Raw genomic sequence first — 26,746 nt, 5'->3', positions numbered from 1 at the left:
ATAAATCTTCAAAAGTTAGATCTTGTGCCATCAAATTTTTCAAATAGTAGAATTCTTGGTTCTCTAATACTGAAAAAGTGTTCCACCATAAGAAAAAGAATATTATTTGGTACAAATATTGAAGCAGCTCCAATTATCTCTATATCTTTGCTTCCTGCCATTTTTTTTACTCTTTGTGGTGGTAAATTAAGTTGATGCATTGCAAGCATCAACTCCTTTAATTGCTCTTACATTTTTGCCATTGCACTCTTTATTTCAAGAAGTTTTGTCATGATAATACTCAGAAAAGAGAAGATGTTTAATATTACTCAAGATAAATAGAAGAGAAGACTTAAGAACAATGAAATTACTAAGAATAATATCAATTCAAAAGAAAATAATCTAAAACTTCTAATATACTTATATCTTATTAAGAAAAAGGGATAATCCTCTTTTAATCAAGAAAAGACAAAGATTTGATATTGCAAGTGTATTCTTGTTAATTTGTCAAGAAGAAGAATTTGATGAAAGTAAATAATTAAGTGAGACTTTTTTCAAAGAAAAATGTTAAAATAGAAGTAAAAAAATATGTATATTAAAAAAAAATTAAAATGACTATTGTAAAAAGATAAGAAAATTAAAGATTCTTGAATCTAGACTAAAGTAAGAAAAGAATTGATAAGAATGAAGAAGACTTCACTCTTGTTTCTATATATACTATCTACTTAGGAGCTATGTGGCAATATTTTATAGGACCTCTAATATGAATTGACTTTGTAAGCCACATGTTTTAATTTGCAAAGCAAGTTTTATATGTATGCCTTACATAGTTAGCTTGTTCCACAAGCCACCTACATATATGACATGTGGCTAACTTATTGACTAACTTTCTAATCTAAAAGTCAACTATAAATACATATAAAGTTAAAAAAGTATCTATAAGGCTTCTGAGAAGCTTTTCTAGAAGATATTATGAAATTAATCTATTTTTATTTACTTTTATTTATTTCTATTTAATCATATAGATAATTACTATAATAAGTATATATATCCATAATATTAGCTCATATTTTTTATCTTGATTAGAGAAGCATTCAATGCTAAGATATACTAGGAGGAATAGAGCCACATGATAAATGGAGTCAAAATCTTGAATTCAAATGAAGTACAATTGATCCTATAATATGCTAATAAAATACCTTTCACAATCTAAGTTAAACAATTACAAGTATAGCACTTTATTGCCACCTTCAATATCTTCTCAATAATATCTAAATTATTTATAAATTACCAAAAATTTGGTACATATTAGGTAGGTTATTATGGCTCTCTTTTAGAGTAGACAAGAACATTCTATTAGATCTAGATTTTAGAAGGACCATTAATAAAATTATTAAGAATTATTTTTGGCCTTCCCATCACAACATCACGTACAAATAAGTTCTTTATTAATAAGATAAAACAAAAGTTGATATTTTTAAGTTCAATCTATCTATCTTTAGCTAGTCAAAGGCTAATTTTGTAATAGATACTTATCTCCATATTGTACTATTTTATAGAGGTATGGATAAGATTCAAGCATACCATTAATACCATCAAAGTTATTGCTTGGAAGTACTTTTGATCCAGCTTTGAATATTGAATCTAATTCTAAGTGGCTTAGTTGACTTGTATGTTTAAAAAGTATAGTAACACCTTCAATTTCATTGATCCAAAAGACAACATGATATATTTTTTGAGTAAATGAGTACCTAAAGCTTATGATCTTGGCGACTTCAATTTATTATATCACCTCCAATGATGACTTGTATAATATAAACCTTCAAAAGATGACAACTAAAATCATGATTGTAATTGATTCATGATCATCATTTATCGTAAGTTCTTTGGTTCAAAAATTTGGACCCATATAGGAAATATTTGATATTTTTTTTTAAAAGTAGTTTATTAAAAATGGCAGCAAATATATGACAAAGTTTATAATGCATGCATGTGGTTTAGTCCTATTTTTTCCACATCTATTTGACTTATATTTGTAATGCAATTGGCAACCACATTCTTTAATAGTGGACTCCAAACAATGAGAGATTATTTTTTTTAGAACTAGAATTGCTACTTCTTATAGAATGAAGCTCAATTCAATATTTATTACATAAGCCTCTCTAAATTTCTATCCTTCAATAAGTACATCAATGATTATTTCATAGAAAGATTTTCAAGATGAAGTTTTAAATATAAGCAACAAAGCTCAAATATTCCAATCCATCACAAACATCATAACCTAGATAAGCAACAAATTCTCCCTCAATAATATAATCTCCAAAGATGTGACAAGAAAAGCTAACATCAAGTATACAATAGAGAAGATCTAAGTAACTTAAGCAAAATAAAGGACCAAACATAACATTATATATTTCTTCTACAATCTAATTAATAAACTTAACATTGATCCAAAATAATACATTTGGATTGAAAACATATCCCTCTTGAACTTTATTACAAAAAAAGAATCCATTGTTAGATAACTAGTCTTGACAAAAAGGTCATTTTTAGCATCACAAAATAAAAAATTGTTCTTTTCAACAACAAATCGATCCAATAATAAGTATCTTACTAATCAAACTAATCCTAGAAGAAGGTAGCATTCATCTCAAGTATTTGACACAAAGAAATAGCTATAAAAGATTGGTGAAGAAAAGTGATCTCTACCATAGATGTTCCTTATTTATTTTGCTTTAAAAATCTTAAAACAATATTCAATAGATTTTAGGCATGTCCACAAGCCAAACAAGTCTACTCCTAATATACAAAGATCATTAATAAAGCAGTGGTTGTAACATAATATATTTTAGGTCCTAATTTAGAGTCAATGTTTGGTTTGAATTTTGAGTAACGTTTAGACCAAATACTTTCTATACTAAATTTCTTGAAATCAAATTCTTTTTCATTTGTACCATTAACAAAAAAAAAAAATCTATATTGCAATACTTTAATTTCTTTTGTAGAAAATATAATTTTAAATAATTATCAATAATAAAATGATGAAAGGCACTTGCTCATTATTAAAAGAAATATTTCTATGACTTGTTAAAATATTGAATATTTTCAGTATAAAAGCCATAAAAAGAGGTCTTGTGCTTTAAATACATTGTATAATCTTGTAATTAGTATATATATATATATCAAAGATGACTCTTAAAAGTAATCAAAATAATCAAGCTAGCATTTTGATTCAAGAATTATTTGGCCACATATAAGCAGCAATAGAATGCCAAAGAGACATCACATACATATTTTAGACAACTAATATAAGCCCTATTATATTTTGTGAAGTTTGCTTGAGAATGCATCGAGCACCTAACTGTAGAAGATAAAATAGAACTTGCAATAAAAAGACTGTAATAATTTCAATAGAATCTTAAACAAATTCTAATTAGAATATAATAATTTTAATTAATTTTTTAAAATTATTTTAATTTTAATTAAATTCTAAAAGAGTTTTAAAGAACTTATAAAAGAAATGCAAAGAAATTATAGATTAATCTTAAAAATATATATAAATAATAAAAATTATCCTAAAAAAAATATCAAAAAAATCTTTAAATAATATTAAAAATAGAAATTTTAATTAAATCTTAATCAAAATCTAATAAAATCCTAAAAAAATCCTAATTAAATCCTGAATCAAATCCTAAATAAAATTCTAATTAAATTCTAATGAAGCTTTAAATCAATCCTAATAAAGCTCTAAATAAATTATAAATCTTAATCAAATTTTGAATAAATCCTAATCAAATCTTAGACCAAAGCTTAATCAAATCTTAATCAAATCTAAATCAAATCTTAATAAAATCCTAAATCATAACTAAATCCTAATCAAATTTTAAATCCTAATCAAATCCTTGATCAAATCCTAATAAAATCTTAATAAAATCCTAATCAAATTCTAAATCCTAACCAAATTTTAAACCAAATCCTAGTGAAATCCTAACAAATCCTAATCAAGTCCTAAACATATCTTAAATCCTACAACAAATTGAAATATCAATAATTAATGATAATACAGTTGATTTTAATTCAAAGTTTTTGCACTTTTCACTAAATTAGAAATAAATATTAAAAAAATTAAAGAAGATTAAATGTAAAAAATAGAAGATAATTTCTAAAATCTGCTTGAGTGTTGGCTGGCCTTCTCCTTCAACCTTAATGTTGATATTTCAAAGCCAAAAACTCTTCATTTCACAAACTTTGCACAATTTTTGGAAGTCAATTTTACTACTTATATGCAAAATTTAACTTCAATTCAAATGATGTATTAACAAATATTTTAAAAATCCTTATTATTCTTCTAAATTCTAATTTTTAAGACTTCAATATGTTTGAGCTTTAATAAACTTTGAATAAATTGTTAAATCAAACTCACACTTACAATACAAATTATGCAATATAATAAATAATTAATTACAAGATTTCATTCTTAGAACATCTACAAATCTCACTTAATTGTCCAAAGTACCAACTCTTTAGATTTCTCAAAATCTATAATCATTTAAAAATAATCCTAACTTTTCAAAGTCTTTACAAAGCCATTATACACTAGAATCGCCTCAAATTAATACTTAAAGAATTTCTTCTTGTCTGCTTTCAAATCCTATTCGTTTATCAACCAAAGAACCATGGAGTTGTTATAAGTGAGTGGTTTTAAGCCTTAGGATCTAATTTGAAACTTGGTTCACAATTAGCAATTGGGCCTCTCTGGATATCAAATTTTCATATTTTAAGGTAATTTTTGCTAAAATCTATTCTTAATCTTTTCTTAAATATGCCTATATTAATTATTTATTTATTTTATTTACTTTGATTGGCTCATTTATGCACCTACAAAGTAAATAGAAGTCATTTCCACAAAAATGCAGCATTAAGACTAAAAAAATTATTATATCTTTCTACTAGGCTTTTTTATAATAAAATTCTTTCTTTTTTCTTTCACCCAATGCTCATATTAGTACATGACAATGCAAGAACAGATGACAAGGGCTTTCAAGGCTACAATTGCAATTCCATAAGATTATAAAACAAAAAAGAAAAAAAAAAAAAAATCAAGTTGCATTATAAAAACATAAGTTTTAGGCCTATATAAAACAAAAAAAAAAATAGAATCCAAAGGTTGTTGTCAAATTGGAGATACCTTATTATATTCAAGGATATTTTTGCTATCATCAAAACTTTGAGAGATATATTTGCTATTATCAAGAATGTAGAAATATTCTTGATATTTTAATATATTTGAGGGATATATATGATATTTTTCCTAAGATAAAACTCTGTAGAACTACAATGTGACTTGATGATACATGAAAGTAGAGACACATATACTCTATCAATAGATCTGCTAAACCTAGTACCTGCTAAAGATAATAACTGCTAAACCTAGTATGATACTAACTAATTAATGCTCATGATAACCTAATCGATGATTTATAGTTTTTGAATGAGTTCTCCGTTGTTCTTTTGCGACGAAAAAGACATAGAAAAAGCACTGAGATCCCATGCAGCTTTGTAAAAGGCCCAACCATTAACTAACTCATTGCATTAGACGTGCGGCGGTTCCAACGAATCAGTCTTTGTCTGCTGATGCTTTGCCCAGCTCTTGAATGACAGGAGAAGCATCGAATCCTAGCCGAAATGCTATTAAAGCTTGCAGATAGAAGAAGAGTCTTGAACCAGAGCTGCGAACTCAAAGGCAAAGCACCCATGAATAGTGTGGGGCCGAACTTTGCACGGGTTTAATGGGCCGGCTTTCTATTTTCGCTTCCGAAAACTAGTGAACGGATCAATGCCGTTGGGACCAGAAAATTCGACAGAATAGAGCAGCATTGTTTCGATGGTGTTGAACATCCGTGTACAGTAAAAGAGCGGTTGCAGGAAACCGTTTCCTGAACGCCATGTTGATCGACTTTAGTCAGATGGTGCATTTATAAACAAAAATTCTTAACCAGTCCGAGATGCGATGGTTCCTGCACGTGAAGATATCGCCCACTCCGATGTCATCAGTGCCAGCCCACGCTCTTCTCACAACTGCATGTGTCAGCTTAGCCTGGGGCTTTGCTTACGATTCTGGTTAATGATTGAATGAAAGGGGTCCTTTTCAACGAGAACTAGATGGTAATTTGTATTTTTGTGTTCGGCCGCTCGCCTGCTCCACCATGTCTTCCATTGGTCAACGCCCATCCCTTTTACTTAAATGTGAACTTTCCTTAAAATAAATAAAAAAAGCTAAGTTGTGAATTTAGAGGCTTCAGTTGTGATTATTGATCGGTGGTTTATCAATTTTATTCAGCTTGTTTGTGACAAGCTTTCGACAGATGGATCGAATGTTGAATAATTTATTCTAGAAGAGTTCTCTAAAGCCGAAACACAACGACCTTTGGTCACAATGGGTTTCTTCATCACAATGTGCAGCCAAGCACATGGTGAGCCCATCTTAACGTTAGTCCCCGTCAACACCACCATACGATATCATTGGCCAGACGAGTGATTGTCAGATTCCAAAACAATACATTTCATGACGAGTTTCAATTTGACTGTTCAGTCCTTCTGCTGGGGTCGTGCAACCCAATGAACTTCAAGCTGATGAGCTTCTCTTTGGAGCTCTGGACTGTTGTGGCCATCATTTAGGATTCCATCCACCTATTTGGAGTATAGTCAGGAAATGTTCTGACAGTGCGTTGACGTCATCGAGCGAAAAACATAGCGTGATTAGGGGCTTGGGGAAGTCCAAGACAGAATCAATGCAGAGGAGTGATGTGTGAGTGTGCCACACCAACAGTGACTAATGCATTTTGCGCGTTTGAAGACAAATTTAGCTGGATTGGACCTCATGATAAATCCCGAACCCTGGTGCAATAATTCATGTTGTCGATTACTGTGGAATGTTCCGAGCATGTTCGCTGTCTTGGGACTCCATCATCACAAGAGTGCATTTTTCAGTGTAGTGAAATGTCGACGAAATTCATCTCTGTCAAACTGTTCATGTTGTGTTAGACCCACCTGCTATGCTCACTCGAGGGCCCACCCGCTTTGCTCTCCTACCGTTCCTCCTGAGAAAATGAAACATAGTCAATTAAATTTCATCGCAAGTCTCCGTGCAGACGAAGCGGTCTAACTTCCTTGTTTCCGGTCTCTCTGTCTTTCTATAACAGGGCTTATCTTATGCCGCAGAAAAGGTGCAGTTTTGAGTTGCAACTGGACGACGTTGTTAGTGTCAGTTCCGGAGCTCAGAGTGCTAGATCTGATTCTTGCATGACATTTCGTCGCAGGCCAGGACCGAAGCGTCAGGCTAATCCTCTAAGCTTGCTGAAGTAGATAGGACATCGGAGTGATTAATGTGGATGAACTCTTAGTTGCAATTGTCAGGTGGATACGCTCAGTAAACTCAGTTTTCAGTGTGGCAAGATGGCACAGGTAGAGAGAGGTCTCCTTCCACAGGTGTTAGCATTACTGTTGTTGTGCAGCGGACTACTGCTGCCTGGAGTGATAGGCCAGGGGTACTGGGAGATAGTGAAGGAAAATGCAGGAATCGCAACCATGCATGCTGCGGTGACACACTACGGGAATGTCATTCTTCTCGACCGCACTAATATCGGTGATTCGCAGCTCCCGTTGGACAATGGGCGGTGTAGGCAAAATGAAGTTGATCGGGTGAGTTTTGGCAGTTCCAAACTGTTTCGTTGCTTTCCGTCAATTCACAAGGTTCATGGCACTCCGCATGCTCAGTGTGCCGCCATCATACAGTTCAGGGAAGAGCAAGTTCTGACATTGACACTTGACAAAACTTGCATAATTGCAGAATTAGTGTTTCTGACGAACAACGGCTACTCTTTCCTCTTGATGATGCTTGAACTATTCGACTCAAAGTAGACTGGAGCTTAACCGGCTCTGAACTCTTGGATTTCTAGACCAATGAATTTGGCACTAGAAACGATTGCATTCTGTTACCATATTTGGTGGAGCACAGAAAGCAGCTCATGAAACTCTTAAAATAGAAAGGACTTGAAACGACTAATCACTACAGTTGTCCCTTGAATGATAGGCCAACAAATATGACTGCACGGCGCATTCAGCAATCTTCTCCCCTGGATCTAATGAAATCAGGCCACTTTTTATCTTCACCGACACATGGTGCTCATCAGGGCAGTTCGACGGGTCCGGAAAGATGGTTCAAACGGGTGGAGACGCTGAAGGAGTGGCTAAGGTGGTTAAATCTCCAAGAGCAATCTGAAGTTTGTTATTTTAGATTCCACCAGTCTCTGGACATGCCCTAACTCCATGATTAATGATAGTACTTGCGTTTCTAAGCATTCCCCTTACTGAGAGTTTGCATATTAACAGATTCGCAACTTCCAACCCTGCGGCGACGGGGGGGGTTGCGATTGGGTAGAGACGGACTCAAGTCTCCAGATTGGAAGATGGTACGCATCCAACCAGCAGCTCCCCGATGGCACGCAAGCAGTAGTTGGCGGGCGAAACGCATTCACTATTGAATACGTCCCTGCAAATGGCCGCGGCCAAACCACGTTGGCCCTTCTCCAGGAGGTACACTGCACATCCAAATCCCTCGTTGTCACCTTTTTTTTCTAAATCTTGAGTAGATATGTTATCACTTTCTCCCGAACTGAATTCTTTAGTTTTCCTTCGTAATCACTACTTCTACATCATTGATCAACCATGGCCATTTTTTATTTTGTTTTATTTTATCTAGAGAGCCTATTCGAGATATTCTGAAAATGTCGCATTTAGATACGGTTCTCAGGCAGTGAAATAGTCTTTGAGCTCCTCCAATGTCTTGCAGACTAACAGTCCCCAGAACGACAACCTTTACCCATTCGTGCACCTCCTCCCCAACAATAACCTATTTATTTTCGCAAACAAGGACAGTATTCTCTACGACTGGCAGAAGAATGTCGAGGTGAAGAGACTTCCTCAGCTTCCAGGCGAGCCTCGGAACTACCCCTCCGCTGGAAGCTCCGTCATGCTCCCCCTGAAATCAGGCGACGGGTTTAAGTATAGCGAGATTCTCGTCTGCGGAGGAGCCCGCGAGGGAGCCTTCAGTAATCCTGGTGCGCAGTATCCTAGTAGCAACACCTGTGGCCGCATTAACCCCTTGGCTGCGAATCCGGGGTGGGCCATAGAAACCATGCCTCACAGACGTAACATGGGCGATATGATTTTTACACCGCTGGGCGATGTCATCATCATCAACGGTGCAGCGAAGGGATCTCAAGGTTGGGGATACGCCAGCGATCCTGTCCTAACTCCAGACCTCTACTCTCCAGACAAAGCCGCTGGAGATCGGTTCCAGACGCTGGCTGGCTCCTCGATTCCCCGAATGTACCACTCCACTGCAAACCTTCTGCCTGATGGTCGGATTCTGTGCGCGGGAAGTAATACCCATCAGTTCTACACGTTCACGGGGGAATTCCCCACCGAGCTCAGAATCGATGCTTTCAGTCCTCCTTACCTGGGTGGCACTCGTCCCGGCCTGCAGGTTCCCGGTGCTATGAAGTACGGGGATGCGTTCACTGGTACAGTCACCTACAATGGTGACATCTCTGCCGGTGTGCAGCTCAACATGGTCAGCTCGCCGTTAGTCACACACTCATACGCTCAGGTACGGTACTTAACCGATTGTCATGTGCATTTTTAATCTCCACTAGCCGAATGATCCGCGTTTTTACGGTGATGTTTTGCGTTCTCTTGTGCAGGGCCAAAGGTTGCTGAAGCTTGCAGCTGAGGCTCCAGTCGGTTCTGGCGCTGGCAAGTATACAGTAGCCTCAGCTGCACCACCAGATTCAACAATTGCGCCTGCAGGATACTACAAGGTGTTCGCCATTGTAAATGGCGTTCCTAGTTGGGCGAATTGGGTGCAGATGAGCTAAACGGACCGACTGTAAAATTGCTCATTTCCATTTCTTCTTCTTTTCACATCCACTGTCTCTTCGGCCACAGATGCACTTCAAGATTTATCCCCCAGTGACGAGGATTAAAATTCTCGCCTTCGCTGCATAATCCGCCCGAGTAGTTATATATATATTTTTTCTGTTCGTTTATCGATGTAGACGTCGCCAGTTCGATTGCGCAGCAAGTGAGAGACTGAATTGTTGCTGTAGAATTTTTAGACCACCATGCGTAATGCGTGGTTAGGAATTCAGGCTTGAGCAGATACCACAGGCAAAGTTTTTCTAGAAGTTTAGTCGTGGACAATAATATCATTGCAGCCATGCCCGTCATGCCGTATACGTAGATGAAGCTGCCGAATCACAGCCTTGTTGTGAACTCCGAGGATGCTTTCAGATTGTCTGGACCCTGCGCGATCCCCCCGCCCCCACCCCAGCTGCAGTCGCCGCACCACAGTGTAGTCTCCCGCATCGCATGTGCGCAGAAACTACTGTGCACCGGGGATCTTCTCCAGAACGGCAGTCCTGAATCCACAAAGCTGAGCGCTACGTCAGAGCGAAGCATGCAATCTCATCTAATTATTCCCGAAATGCTGTTGTAGAATTGTTAATGATGTTATGTTGGAACACAAGCAAAATTAAGAAGAAGTCGAGGCACTGGGCAAAACTCCAGCTCGTTCAACTTAAAATGAACAGTTGCGTATATGCATGAAACAAGATTCTCGGAGTTAAACGCACCAGCTGCTTGTAAGTTATACCGTACACCCATCCGAGTCCAACTTCTTCATACAGTGCTCTGAGAGCCTTCAGAACTCCATCATCGAAAACAATAATATCAAAATTCGCAGAACTAAGCAAGACTGGCTGATGTCAAAAACACATAACGATTGGAAAAGTATGGCGACATACTGCAACATTTGTTAAGACTTCCCTAACTTGCCGTATGGCATGTATGCGGCCCATTGCCTGCATACATATTCATCGACCATCGAATGAGGACATAGCTCAATACATGTAAGCCATTATTGTGCCGCTAAAAAATCTGCGCAAGGATGACAGCATTTCAGAAATGCCCGATCGAAGATTGTCGCTAAGGAACCTTGTTCACTGTGTCAGTCAAGTTCAAGTATGAATTGCAGACGTGAGCTAAAATGCCGTTTGATCCTATCAACACATAGCCGTCTGCTTTTTCATGATCACGACTCTCTATCTTACGATTCACGTTGATCATTCAGAGCTGATTCAAGAGTACTTCAAAAAAACAGACCTCGTTTTTCAGCACTACACTATATAAACCTCCTGGCTTTAATTTTTTAGAGTTTTACCAATCCACAGAATCCAAATTAACCTTCACCAATTATCAACGACCAGGTACACATTGTCATTCAACCAACTTTATTAACGTGTGAGAGTTCTAATGAATAATAACTGATACTCATTTCCTAATCTAAAAAGTTTTCAAATAGATTGTTGAATTATTTTATGAGAAGGAGAACAACTATATTTTTCAGCACTAAATTGTCACAAAATCTGTTTTGATTTTTAACTTTATTTAGTAGCTCATCTTGTTTATGAATATATTTTTTTGAATATTGTTTGGCATGCTTATAAATTAAAACTTAATTGTATGCTTTGCACTTTAAATATATATATAAGAAACATCTTGTGTATTAAGAAACTTCTATAGGCAAAAAAAATGTTTCTATATATATGAGCTAGTTATTAGTGTAATAATATTTTCAAAAATCAAATTGAATTATATTTCTATAAGATGAAATACCTTAAATATATAATCAAGCATCATATTTTTATACCAAGAAGCATGTTGTCATGCTATTTATTAAATAAAAAATTAATTATTAGCTATAATATATATATATCTAATATTTTTACTAGTTAAGTATTTAATTAAATTTTTTTAAATTATTTTTTTATTACATAAAATATATATTACATATTTTTTGAATATTTTAAATCTTAATACTAGATTAATGATATAAGATTAAGCTTCTTTTCTAATGAAAGAATTAGAGCTATTAACTAATAAAATATAAAAAGCTTCTAATTCAAATAAACTAAAGTTATTAAGTTTTAGGAATTAATTCAATATTATAAAAAAAAATTAGATAATATCAATAATAAAAATAATTTTTTATAAATTTGATAATATCTATATTTGAATTAAAATTTAATATTATTTTTTGCAAGTATAATTTTTAATAGTACTCATTTGAAAATAAAAATATATATAATTTTTTATTTAATTTACAACATCATAATAATTTGATTCAAAATATAAAATTAAAAATAAAATTAAACATTACATGAAGCAATAGATCAATATTGGAACCAAATTGGTTGCTTACAAGTTATACAATTATGCTTGGTGTTCTTGCATCAACTAAATCTAAGCATTCTTTTAGTTATTTCTAAATCTTCCATATAGATACAATACTTCTTTGGATAGTTAGGTCGATGTCATATCAAGGATTGGATCAATAATTCATTTTTTTGTTGCTTGATTTTGTCTAATAATTAATAGATGGTATTGAAGTGATGGCTATTATATAGATTGCTTGTTGGGCTACAATAGTATGAAAGTAAATAGTATCGCTGGCAATAGATTGCTGCATGAATAGCAAAGTGCTAATTACATGCATATATAGGATTCCAGATAGTTGCTACCATTTGCAAGTACATGTATAGTTTTATAAATCCAAAATATTAGATGATTGCTTTGAAATGCATTCAAAGATAATATCAATAGAAGGACTGATGTAGTACTCATGTGTAAATGTCTCTGACCATTCAATCTGGTGCTATATACTTATTGACAATAGCCCAATAATTATATTGCTTATGATACGACATTTATTATACTATACCATGAGTTGATGATAAATTAATTTTAGCATTGAAATTAATAGCATCTCATGTGCTTCCAAGATCTAAGAGTCAAGAGATTTCACAATATTTGAAGTTATGTTGCCAAATTAATTTTTGTCAAACTATAATGATGTCTAATACTGAGATCCAGTGCTTATGAAGTCCTTAACAACTTCTTTTGATATAAATCAATTTTTTAAGAATTTAATGTTGAAAACAAAAATAATTGGTCCTTATCTCACAAACATACATATTTATTCTATTAATTACTTAGGTAATATGAATAGATAGAAGTTAGTAAAAATAAATTAATTTCATAATATCTTATAGAATAGCTTTTTAAAAGCTTTATAGATGAAGTTTCTCCTTTATACATGTCTATAGGTAATTGATAGGTTAGAAACTTAGCCAATAAATTAGACAAGTATTGCATGTATTAGTAGCTTATAGTACAAGCTAATAATATAGAGCACATATAGAAAACATTTCTTCTAAGTAAGGATATGTATTTTACAAATTAGACATATATTAGAGGTCCTATAGAATGTTGTCACATAGCTCTTAGATAGATAATATATATAGAAGCAAGAGTGAAGTCTTCTTCATTCTTGTCAACTTCTTTTTTGTTTCTAGTCATATTTGAAGGATCTCTAGTTTTCTTATATTTTGGCAATAGCTATTCTAGTTTCTTTTTGAATATACATACTTTTTTATTTTTAATTTGTCATTTTTTTTGAAAAAAAATTTTACTTGTTTATTTGTATTTATTAAGTTCTTATCTTTGATAGATTGTTGTAGTAACAAGATGTAGTCCACAATATTATTTTTTAAAATGGATGCTAATTATACCAATAATAAGTCAATAATGTTACAAGTCTTATAAATTTTTGTTGTAGATAACAAATAATTCATTTTTTTTTTTTTTTTCATCAACCTCTACTAATGCATAATTTTTGAGATTCATTGATTACATTTGGTGACCATATACTTTCAAATTACTGTAGCTATCTTTGTAAGAGCCAATTTGCTCAGATGCAACTTCTTCTCTTCCATGCTGTCATTTGGTGGAATACCGTAATGCTTGTATTACATCAAATATCCTTTCAAATATCTATAGCTCTATATTGTTGTATGTCTATCAATTTATTTTTCACATTATTTGCTATTTAAATCATATTTGCTTATTAATGGCCTAAATTACCAACATTAATGCATGGAAGTCCTTCATGAACAAATGTCATCAATTCCTATGCTAATTATGGTTATAATTTAAAGACAAGTGTTTAAATGATAATTTCACTTGTACTTGTCAATTGAAAATGTGACACATGCAAACTCTATTTACAAATAACATTAGAATATTTCACAATGTATCTTATTTAGTTGAATTTGAAAATAGATATTTCATAATATTTATTAATTTTATCATAAAAAATAAGTTTTTAATTTCTCAATATTAGTGAAAACAACATGTACAATAAGAACACTTATCATTTTGAAGTAAGATTCTTCCTAACTCAATTCCTCAAAAAACAAATCTATTTACTATTGATTACTTAACAAACATGAACTAACAATATTCAGTGGAGCTTGGAGAAACAAAGATTTTTTTATGAAGCTTAAATATATGCTAAATACACAATAAAGCATCAATAGTATAGTTTTTGATGTGTTATAATTCTAATTAGTATCAAATGCTAATTAGTATCAAATGTGTTTGCTTCAATAACAAAATTATTATAGCAAAAATGTGTGTTAAAAATATTGTATTAGAATTATCAAAAATACATCAAAAATATATTAGGAATAAAAGAAATTATGGAAAATTATAAAAAATATTCTATCAGAAATGAATGAAAAATACTATATAAAAAATTAATCAGAAATATGGTATCAAAATTTATCAAAAATAGAGTTTTAGGATGAGTCCTGATCATTTGGAGATGTCGGTGGTGATAGGGAAACAACGACAGCACATCCAAAGTGGAATCATCATATCTTCTCATGAAGTAGCCAAAACAAAAACTGGGTTGTTGTAACAACGAAGCAGAAGGATGTACACTGACACTAGAACACAAAGTGCAAATTTCCAGCAGTATATATCTATTCTGATTTCCTCACATGTAGACACGAAGTATGTTGCAGCATCATTCAAAAGACTTAGAATGTGAGCATGAGTTTACCAAATGTAAACAAGGAATGAGAATTTTCGACACAGTCGGTGTGGGTTGCTCCTCTCTGTCCCTTGCATTAACTGTGTAGTCACTCTGTTGTGCAATGCATTTTTCCCACCATCAGCAACATGAACACGGTATCAAGAAAGCCAACATACACAAGGCACTGCGAAAAGAATACATTGCGAGTATGATGCTAAAGAAAATTAGTCACTGTCTATAGGTTGGAGTAATATTGCTTGGTGAGAGAAATGCAATTGAGAGTCGGAGGCCAGCGCTTCTGCGTGAAAAGGTTCGAAGCACAAGGTTACAGCCTCCAGAAAGGAAATCCTAGCAACCTACAGCTTCACATGCTAAAACAGTAAACTTGCCTGAGGACGTGCACCTACTCAAAATATTCGGCCTGTAACCGAGCTCACGTCTGGAACATGCAATACGAACTGTACATTCTAACAAAGAATTAAACTGACATTCGTCAGTTCTGAGACCACAAAGATTTTTTTTCCACTTAAGAATACCGTCCCTTTACACGTACTGTACGAGCTGCAGCTCAGGCGCGCCGTCTGTAATCGAAGAAATCGCAGCGACGCAAACGCGTACAATCTGGCTAACCATTGCTTGTGAGGTTGGAGAAACTATTACTTTGCAATTACAATATTTGCAGAAATTCACCTTCAAGGCCGCGCATCATGCATTTAGGAAAAGTAAAAAGACTTCTGTGTCCCATTGAACGGAGAATGCCAATAACCGGAAGTGGCTGAGTTTATCACAATTCATAGGAGTGCGAGGGATTCTATCTCCACACTCTAACAAACAACGAAAAGATGACCTTCCTCATCGATTTCCAAACACAACTGAGAAATTACACAACAGCTGAACTAATCGACAAGCAAACAGCCCTTCCCTGAAAGGCATCACGAACGTCAGATGTACACGGAAAGGTCAACAGAAACAATCAGGCAGAATAAGAATGGCAAAATTGCTAAAAATTATGATTTGGATCCATACCATAACCTCCGCACAAGTCAATAAAGTGTAAAAAACACACCAAGCCAAATAATTGCTTCAATAATCCCAAACTCACTCAACCCTCCAACTCAGAAAGCAACCCCTAGAGTAAGCGTAAACCTCCCACTCCCGAATCAATGCACACTCATTTATTCTCTCTTTATAAGTTTGAAGCATGATGTGGCTTTTGACCTTCTTTTAGAATGAAAAAAAAATAAAATAAATACTATTTATGTCTCTAATCTACAAGAAGGATTAAGATTGTAAAAGAAGAATATTTTTATGCATGTATATATATTTTTGATTATAAGATAATTTAAAGCTGTAGGTTTTGTTATCTTAGAACCAAATATCTAACTTATAGTGTTTATAACTTCATTTTCATAAAAAAAGAAACATTATATATTATTTTTCAATGATAAATATTAATAATTTTTTTTAAAAATATTCCTACATAATACTTTTAATAAAATAAATATTCTATATTAAAGATTTATTACAAAGATATCATTGTATCTTTTATTGATTTTCTTTTTTTTAAAAAACCATTGCAATTCTACCAATTTGATATGTAACTTTTGAATTCAAATATCTATGATATTATATCAAAAACATTATATTCATGTATCAAATTAGGTTTTTAAATTTATATATTAATTTATTGTATATTGTATGAATTCAAAATCATATATTATTTTAGATTTTTAAAAAATACACATCTTTGAAATGTATTAAAGAAAAAAAGAAGTAATATTTTAATAAATAAAATAAAATATAAAACTTAATATATAATAATAATAATAATAATAATAATAATAAAATAAATTTTAGTATATTTGTGAAGATAATATAGATATTAAAGAAGATTAAAAACATGGTCAAAATTGTAGTACATGCTCTTAAAAACCTAGATTTTATAAGTTACAATCAAGCCTTATAATGACTCTCTCTCTCAAATATGACAACTTTAAACTTATATTAAGCAACACTTCACTAAAGTAACTAAATTGGTTCTTTTCAAGTTAAGCAATTATGCCTAATATTCTTTCATTGACTACATTTAAACACTCTTTTGGTTGTTTCCATATCCTTTATACAGATGAAACATTTCTTTAGGCAACTAAGTGGATGTTATATATATTGTGATAAAATTGGATCAATATTGATTTTAAGTCACTTGGTTCTATTCAATATTAAATGAATGGTATTAAAATGATAGCTACTATATAAATAATTTGCTAATCTTAAATAACAATAAAAGTAAATAATGTAGTCAATAATTGATTATTGTATGAAAAATATAATACTATTTATATACACATATGGGATTCCAAATAGGTACCATTAATTGTAAGTATATGTATTTTTTTATAAAAGAAAGATGTTAAAGGATTGCTTCAACATGCATTTAAAGATAATATCAAATAAAAAAATAATATAATAGCCTTGTAGAAATGTCCTTGAGCATTCAATTTGATGATATGCACTAATTGATAATAGTCTTGTACTTAAATTGATACAAATACATCCTTTATTTTATAATACTATAAGTTGTGGATAAATTATTTCTAATATTGTAATTAGCAACATCTCATATTATCATATTATAATACAACTATATAGTGAAAATATAATCAAAAATAAATTTTTAATTAATATCTAATTGTCAATGACATGAACTAGAAGAAGATGTATAAATCTAAAACGTTTGTGTCAAAGGAAAAGTGACAAAATAGCAATAAAGTAGTATATATATTAAAAAGAAACTAGAATGACTATTGCCAAAAGATAAGAAAACTAGAAACTCTTAAATCTAGACTAGAAGCAAGAAAAGAGTTGACAAGAGTAAAGAAGGTTTTATTCTTGCTTCTATATATACCATCTAACTAGGAGCTATATGGTGATGTTGTATATGACCTCTTATATGTATAAGACACATGCGTTAGCTTACAAGGTAAGTTTTCTACATATGGGCCATACAGTTAGCTTATTCTTCAAGCTATCAATATGTGTGGCACATGGCCAACTTATTGACTACATTTCTAACCTAAAAAGTCAAATATAGATATATATAAAGTCAAAGCAGCATCAATGAAGCTATTAAAAAGCTTTTATAGAAGGTATTATAGAATTAACTTACTTTTACTTACTTTTATCTAATTATATAAGTAATTATTAATTTATATGTATATGTCTATGACATTAATCTCCTTTCAAGAGACAAGTACCATGAAAAGCAGTCATCATATGTTGAAAAAATCCAAGATGTGGCAAATTATATTTGCCACATACTTTGATCTTTGTTTTTTTTGAAGTTGGTTGATAGGACTTCTCAACCATTGATAGTGTTCAATAGGAGGGTGGAAAGACCACCCAGTTATTTGATTATTTTTGAGGCCTTCATAACTTCTTTTAGATAAAATATTTGGAACACAATCAAGAATTGTTCCTACCTTTAATGAAATCACCAAACATCAGGAGTTCCTTCCAAGGTCGTGATACCAAACACGTTGTATCTCGCCATCTATTCACAAAAAAACATGTCGTTCTTGAAGATCTTCATCTCAATTACGTTATCGTGAAGGTTGTGACAATCGTAATATCTTATCTAGCAAATCAGTAAATAAAGGCTTTTGAGTCAAATCCATTGGTTGTTGATTCTCCATTTCGTTAATGTCACAAATATACAGAAACCACAAATAAAATAGAAACATAGAATGCAATCTTTCTTGGACCTTGTTTTTTTTTTATAGCAAAGACTTACTATTCTTTATCTTAATTTTGATGGATGTCATCGATAAAAAGCCTCTACCACCTTTACTATATTTGTAAGATTCTTTAATGGCTCTAATGTGTATTCACTAATATCATATTTGCACCAATGATTAAGATATTCTAATTTATTTTGGCACCACCTTGAGTTTAGAATTTCTTACACTTCAAACTCTTCATTATTGTTCACTTCTATAGGACAAGATGAAGGTTTGCTTTTTCTTCTTGATATATTCACAATCTTGTATGGTTCAAGAAGAAATATGTAGAAACAAGATGGATGTTCATTGATTCTACTAGATGTAACTAATAAACAACTAGATTCATTTGTCTACAAATAGTAAAAGGTCTAATCCTAGGATAGTCCAACTTATCACAATGACAAGTAGTCTTGATATTATGATGAAATGACTATACCTTGTTACTTACATTGAATTATGCTTGTTCCTTTCAATAAGTATCCATATTGATCTTTTGTCATTTTTGAGCTTCCTTTAATTGCATCTTCATTATTACATATAACTCTAATAAACAATTTGTCAACCCTTCTGCCACAAGATTATCAACTTTTAAAAAGTCAAAAATACCAAGTCATGGATGATAACTATAATTGATAAAGAAAGATATTTTTTGCATAAAAGAATGCATTGAATTACTATAAGTAAACTCTGTCAATGGCAAAATGGTTGTTTAATTATCTTATTGATAATTGATGGTACATTTTAAGTATTGCTTCAAAACTTGATTTATGCACTATGTTTGTCCATCAATTTGAAGATGAAAGGCCAAAGAAAGCTTTATGTCCACCTTTAGAATCTTAAAAAGAGTTCTTCAAAATCTTGATATAAATTGGATCCCCCTATCCAATATAATATCTTTTGGCAATCCATGGTATCAATAGATATTATCAAGAAGAAGCTTGGTAGTTTCTTCATCTGTGATAGATTTTGTGTAAAGTATAAAATATGATATTTAATTAAAATGATCTACTATAACAAATATAAAATCATATGATTTTAAGATTGAAAGTTTTTTTAATAAAATCCATAGAAATAGAAGACCATGATTGTTTTGGAATAGGTTATGGTTGAAAAAGTCGATATGGTCAATACTGAGGAGTTTTTGAACTTAAATAAATGTCACATGATTGAACAAAGTCTTTTATAGCCTTCCACATTTTGTCACGGACATACATATAATTACCTATATGAATAGATAAAAGTATGTAAAAGTAGATAAAAGTAGGTTAATTATGTAATATCTTCTAGAGAAGCTTCTTAGAAGCTTCATAGACGTTGCTTTGACTTTATAGGAGTCTATAGTTGACTTTTAGGCTAGAAACTTGGTCAACAAGTTAGCCATGTGCCACACATGTTGGAAGCTTAAAGAACAAGCTAACTACGTGGTCCATCTATAGAAAACTTGCCTTGCAAGCAAAGGCATGTGGCCTAGAAAGTCAACATATATTGGAGGTCTTATAGAACATCGCCATGTGGCTTCTAGTTAGATAGTATATATAGAGGCAAGAGTGAAGCCCTCTTCACTCTTGTCAACTCCTTTCTTGCTTCTAGTCTAGTTTCAAGGGTCTCTAGTTTTCTTATATTTTGGCAATAGCCATTCCAGTTTCTTTCTTAATATACATATTTCTATTTTGTCCTATTTCTTTTTTGAGAAAAGTCTCACTTACTCTTTAGCTTTCATCAAGTTCTTGTCCTTGACAGATTGACAAGAGTACACTTATAATATCAGAGCTTTGTCTTTTCTTGATTAAGAGTGGATTACCCCTTTTTCTTGATAAGACATAAGCGCATTAGAAGTTGCGGATTACCCTCTTTTAAACTGATATTGTTCTTAGTATTTTCTTTGTTATCAATTCCTCTCTTCTATTTGTTTTGAGCGTTATTAGACATCTTTTCTTTTCTAAGTGCTACTATGGCAGAGTTTGTTGAAATGAAGAGTATAATGGCACAGATGCAAGAACAATTGATGGAGTTAATGCTTGCGATGCATCAACTCAATTTACCACCACAAGGAGCAACAAGAATGGTAGGAAGTGAAGATATAGAGATGATTGGGGCTGCTTCAACATCTGCACCAAATCATGTCCCTTCTCCCAGAATGGAACACCCTTCGAGTGTTAGAGAACCGAGAGTTGCCTTGCCCGAGAAGTTTGATGGTACCAGATCCAAGTTTCGAGGATTCATCAATCAGGTCCAACTAGTGATTGAACTTCAACCCCAGAGCTATCCAACTCCAGGGTCACAAGTTAGATTCATTGGTACACTTCTTTCAGGTTCAGCATTGTCATGGTTTTCATCTTTTCTTGAACAACGAGATCCAATATTGGATAATCTGGAGGCTTTTTTGGCGGAGTTTCGATCCATGTTTGGAGAACATGATGCAATTCGTGTTGCAACCAACAAGATCCGTATTTTGCGACAAGGCAATCGATCAGTAACATTATATGCTTCGCAATTTCGACAACTTGCAACTGATATCAAGTGGGATGATGCCGCACTTGTGAGTCAATTTCTCTACGGATTACAATATGAGGTAAAGAAATTGATGCTTAATTTACCTGATCCTCAAACATTGAGTCAAGCAATTGACTTTGCTGTGAAGTGCGACAATCGACTTTTTGAATTTCGATCCGAGAGTCGCACAAGTGGGCCTCAACGTTACTACAATTCAATGGCAACACCGACGTCTCCTCAACACATACCTTCAGAAGTAGAGGATATGCAAATTGATGCGGTACGTTTCAAACCTCTTATTGAGCAAGAAAAGTCTCGTCGTCGACAAGAAGGATTGTGCTTATATTGTGGAGAACCTAAGCACACTGCTCAACATTGTCCAAAGAAGCGACGTAACTACAAAATGAGGAGTACGGCTGTCAAAGAAGACAGTATGTCGGAAAACGAGTACGTCCAGCTACAATAGGGACCGTGCGGCTGGAATCTTGTACAACTTCTAATGAAGGTCCTATCCTCTCCTCAGAACCATCTCCTTGTTTTATAATAGATGTGCGTTTAGGACCTAATAATTACAAAGCCTCTGCCTTGATAGATTCAGGAGCCTCAGCTTGTTTTTTAGATGAAGAATTTGCTAGATGTCATAGAATATCATTAATACAAAAAACTAAACCTGTACACGTAGAAGTCATAGATGGTCGTCCGTTGTCTTCTGGAGATGTAACTCACGAAACACTTCCTGTAGATGTAGTAATAAATGGTCATAGTAGTTGCGTAATTTTTAATATAATTAGATCTCCCTCTAATCCAATAATTTTAGGCTTATCATGGTTAGAAAAGTATAATCCTCGAATAGATTGGATTTCTCGTAAACTTGATTTTCCTCGGAGCATTAGTAACAGTTCTATTAATTAAGTAAAAAACCATGAGTCTAGTATAGTAAAACCCGCACTTATAGGTGCAAAAGCATTTATACACGCAGCAAAAGAAGGATCAACTTTTGCTATTTATGCTGCACCTATTTCTGAAAGCGTAAAGACTTCAAGTGGCATTCCAAGTCAATATCAAGATTATCAAGACGTTTTTGAGAAAAAGAATGCAGATATTCTTCCTGAGCATCGTCCATACGATTGTTCAATCGATCTCAAGGAAGGAACTCAGCCACCATTTGGACCAATTTACAGTTTATCGCAAGATGAGTTGGCTGAACTCAAGACATATATTGACGAGAATTTAGCGAAGAATTTCATATGCCATTCAAAATCTCCAGCAGGAGCTCCAATTTTATTCGTAAAGAAAAAAGATGGATCTTTACGAATGTGTGTTGACTATCGAGGACTCAACAAGATCACAATCAAGAACAGGTATCCATTACCTTTGATATCAGGACTCCTTGACCAGTTAAATCAAGCTAAGATCTATACAAAAATAGATCTAAGAGGAGCATATAATCTAGTACGGATCAAAGAAGGAGATGAATGGAAGACTGCGTTTCGAACCAGGTACGGACACTTTGAATACAATGTCATGCCTTTTGGACTCACGAATGCACCAGCTGCTTTTCAACATCTCATGAATGATGTATTTTGTGAATTCTTAGACAATTTTGTCGTCTGCTACCTAGACGATATCCTGATTTATTCTAAGAATGTTGAAGAACATGAAATACATGTTCGTCAAGTATTACAAAAACTTAGAGATGCAGGATTGTACGCCAAGATAGAAAAGTGTGTATTTCACACTACTCAAGTTGACTTTTTAGGATACATCATTTCAAATGATGGTCTTATGATGGATTCTAAGAAAGTCCAAACAATCATGGATTGGAAGATTCCAAAGACTGTAAGAGATGTCCAATGTTTCTTGAGATTTGCCAATTACTATCGGATCTTCATCAAAGACTTCTCACGAGTTGCAGCTCCACTTACACGCTTGACTAGTAAAGATAAATTCCAATAGAATCAAGAAGCGGAAGCAGCATTTGAAGCCTTGAAGACATCGTTTGTCTCTGTACCAGTCTTATATCGTGTTGACTTTTCCAAGGTATTTTTTATGGAAACAGACGCATCGGATTTTGCCTTGGGTGCAGTTTTATCACAAATGGGAACAGATGACAAACTTCATCCGATAGCTTTTCATTCAAGAAAATTCTCAGCAGCCGAGATCAATTATGAGATCCACGATAAAGAACTTCTTGCAATCGTGGATTCTTTTCAAGAATGGCGTCATTATCTAGAAGGTGCTTCTAGTCCAGTCACTGTGTATACAGATCACAAGAACCTCGAGTATTTCATGTCAGCACGCGTGTTGAATCGTCGTCAAGCTCGTTGGAGTATGTCTTTGTCAAGATTCGACTTCATTATCACTTATCGGCCAGGAAAACAACAAGGTTTGTCCGATGCCCTGTCTAGACGTTCTTATTTTGCACCAAAAGAAGGAGATGCAGCTTTTGAGCAACAAAGAACGGTCCTCTTGAAACCGGAGCAATTTCATCTCCGAGCAGTGAAATCAACACTGACTGTTGATTCAACTTTTCTCAAGCAAATCCAGTCTAGTATGTCCTCAGACCCTCTTGTTTATGATATCGAGAATAATTCTTCCAAGTCTCATGATTCTTCTAAGTTCGAGTTCAAGAATAATCTATTATATTTTGAAGGACGCCTATATGTTCCAGAAGGAAAAGCACGTTTGCGTGTTCTTCAAGCACGTCATGACTTTCCATCAGCAGGTCACTTTGGATATAATAAGACTCTGGAACTCATATCAAGAGATTTTTGGTGGCCACAAATGTGGAAGTCAGTCAAAGACTTTGTACAATCATGTGATATTTGTTCAAGATCAAAAATTCCTCGACATCGACCTTACAGACTTCTTCAGCCATTACCTATACCAGAACAACCATGGTCTTCTGTTTCTATGGATTTCATCACAGATCTTCCAAACTCAAGATCTTATGATTCTATATTTGTGATAGTAGATCGTCTCACCAAGATGGCACATTTTATGCCATGTACAAAATCTATCACAGGTGAAGAAACAGCTAAGCTTTTCATTGATAATATCTATCGCTATCATGGATTACCTAAAGATATCATATCGGATAGGGGAACTCAATTTGTGTCGAGATTCTGGAGGACTCTTTTCAAGATTTTAAAAGTGGACATAAAGCTATCTTCAGCTTTCCATCCTCAAACTGATGGACAAACAGAGCGCGTAAACCAAGTCTTGGAACAGTATTTAAGGTGTACCATCAACTACCAACAAGATGATTGGACAATCCTTCTGCCATTGGCAGAGTTTGCTTATAATAATACAGTACATTCTTCCATGCAACAAACACCTTTCTTTGCCAATTATGGCTATCATCCACGACTTGATACTTTTGATTTTTCAAAAGTTGATAATCCTGCAGCAGAAGACATGGCAAATCGGTTGTCAGAGTTACATGCAATAATGAAGGCGCAGTTGAAGAAAGCTCAAGAACGACAAAAGATAAATGCAGATGTATATCGTAAAGAGCAACCACAACTCAACGTGGGTGATAAGGTATGGCTACTTCGTCGCAATATCAAGACCACTTGACCTTGTGACAAATTGGACTATCGTAGGCTTGGCCCCTTTTCTGTTTCTGAACAGATCAACCCAGTTGCATATCGGTTACATCTACCGGAGTCAATGAAGATCCATCATGTATTCCACGTGTCTCTTCTTGAACCATATAAGACAGTGGATATACAAGGAAGAAGACAAATGCCACCGCCTCCTATAGAAGTAGATAATAATGAAGAATTTGAGGTGGAAGAGATATTAGACTCAAGGCGGCGCCGAAATAAGCTGGAATATCTTGTTCATTGGCACGGATATGATATTAGTGAGCGCACATGGGAGCCATCCAGGAATCTAGCAAATGCATCAGCTAAAGTCAAAGTTTTTCATCAACGACATCCATCAAAACCAAGATGAAAACCTCTCTTATAAAAGAGACAAGATTGAGGCAAGATAACATTCAATTTCCTATCCTTGTTTGTAACTTCTTTGCATTTGTGATGCTAATTAGATGGAGAGCCAACAACCAGCGGATTCAACTCAAGAACCTTCGTTTGCTGACTTACCGGATGAGACATTGCGATTGTCACAACCTTCAAGACGACGCAACCGAGATGAAGATCCTCAAGAACGACATGTTCTTCCTGGAATAGATGGTGAGATACAACGCATTTGGTATCACGACCTTGGAAGAGATTCTCGATGTTTGGTGATATTATTGGAGATAGGAACGACTCCTGATGGTGTTTCAAATGTATTATTTGAAGGAAGTTATGAAGGCCTCAACAGAGATCAAATAACATGGTGGTCTTCTCGCCCTGGAATGGGACACTATCGATGGCTACGAGGACCCATCAACTATCTTCGAAGAGAACAAAGATCAGAGTATGTAGCAAATACAATTCGCCGCATATTAGATTTTCTCAATATATAATCACCACTCCTCGTGGAACTCGTCCCTAGAAGGGGGGGTAATGTCACGGACATACATATAATTACCTATATGAATAGATAAAAGTATGTAAAAGTAGATAAAAGTAGATTAATTGTGTAATATCTTCTAGAGAAGCTTCTTAGAAGCTTCATAGACACTGCTTTGACTTTATAGGAGTCTATAGTTGACTTTTAGGCTAGAAACTTGGTCAACAAGTTAGCCATGTGTCACACATGTTGGAAGCTTAAAGAACAAGCTAACTACGTGGTCCATCCATAGAAAACTTGCCTTGCAAGCAAAGGCATGTGGCCTAGAAAGTCAACATATATTGGAGGTCTTATAGAACATCGCCATGTGGCTTCTAGTTAGATAGTATATATAGAGGCAAGAGTGAAGCCCTCTTCACTCTTGTCAACTCCTTTCTTGCTTCTAGTCTAGTTTCAAGGGTCTCTAGTTTTCTTATATTTTGGCAATAGCCATTCCAGTTTCTTTCTTAATATACATATTTCTATTTTGTCCTATTTCTTTTTTGAGAAAAGTCTCACTTACTCTTTAGCTTTCATCGAGTTCTTGTCCTTGACACATTTGCAACCATCAAAAATCTCTGAATATTACCTCCAAAGTCTTCTTGTATCCAAAATGTCCTGCTGCTAGATAGTCATGATGTGCTTAAAGAACACATAAACATGCTTTTTTTTTTGACACATATAGGCGTCCTTCAAATTAAAGTATGTTGTTCTTGAACTCAAACTTAGAAGTATCACAAGACTTAGAAGAAGTATTCTTAATATAATAAACAAGAAGATTAAAGGATATACTTAATTGAATTTGTTTGAAAAAAGTTGAATCAATAATCAATGTTGATTTCACTACTCAAAGATGAAATTATTCTAGCTTCAATGAAATTATCTTTTATTGATAAAAAGTTGCATCTTCTTCTTTAGGTGCAAGATAAGAACATCTTGAAAGGGCATTGGACAAACCTTATTATTTTCCTAGATAATAAGTGATCTTAAACTC

General features: G+C 33.7%; 1 protein-coding gene across 1 annotated transcript; it reads left to right on the top strand.

Moving 5' to 3' along the window:
* Window positions 1–7,209: 7,209 nt before the first annotated feature.
* Window positions 7,210–10,628, top strand: LOC112295456 (aldehyde oxidase GLOX). The gene is made up of 5 exons (XM_024547100.2): window positions 7,210–7,680; window positions 8,072–8,233; window positions 8,371–8,574; window positions 8,831–9,649; window positions 9,744–10,628. Exons 1-5 carry the CDS (start codon window positions 7,435–7,437, stop codon window positions 9,915–9,917), a joined length of 1,605 nt encoding a protein of 534 aa, XP_024402868.1. The 5' UTR covers window positions 7,210–7,434; the 3' UTR covers window positions 9,918–10,628.
* Window positions 10,629–26,746: the final 16,118 nt, after the last annotated feature.

The sequence above is a fragment of the Physcomitrium patens genome, chromosome 2 (assembly GCF_059467195.1).
Source record: "Physcomitrium patens ecotype Gransden chromosome 2, ASM5946719v1, whole genome shotgun sequence".
Classification (NCBI taxonomy): Eukaryota; Viridiplantae; Streptophyta; class Bryopsida; order Funariales; family Funariaceae; genus Physcomitrium; species Physcomitrium patens.
Note: the sequence above shows the minus strand (reverse complement) of the source record. Positions and strands in the feature narration are given on the sequence as shown.

What these genes read in the sequence shown, in the direction of transcription:
- LOC112295456 (XM_024547100.2), top strand. Translation starts at nt 7,435, where the DNA reads ATGGCACAGGTAGAGAGAGGTCTCCTTCCACAGGTGTTAGCATTACTG. An exon ending in GGCAAAATGAAGTTGATCGG is followed by an intron (nt 7,681 to 8,071) that starts GTGAGTTTTGGC and finishes CTTGAATGATAG; the next exon opens with GCCAACAAATATGACTGCAC. An exon ending in TCACACACTCATACGCTCAG is followed by an intron (nt 9,650 to 9,743) that starts GTACGGTACTTA and finishes TCTCTTGTGCAG; the next exon opens with GGCCAAAGGTTGCTGAAGCT.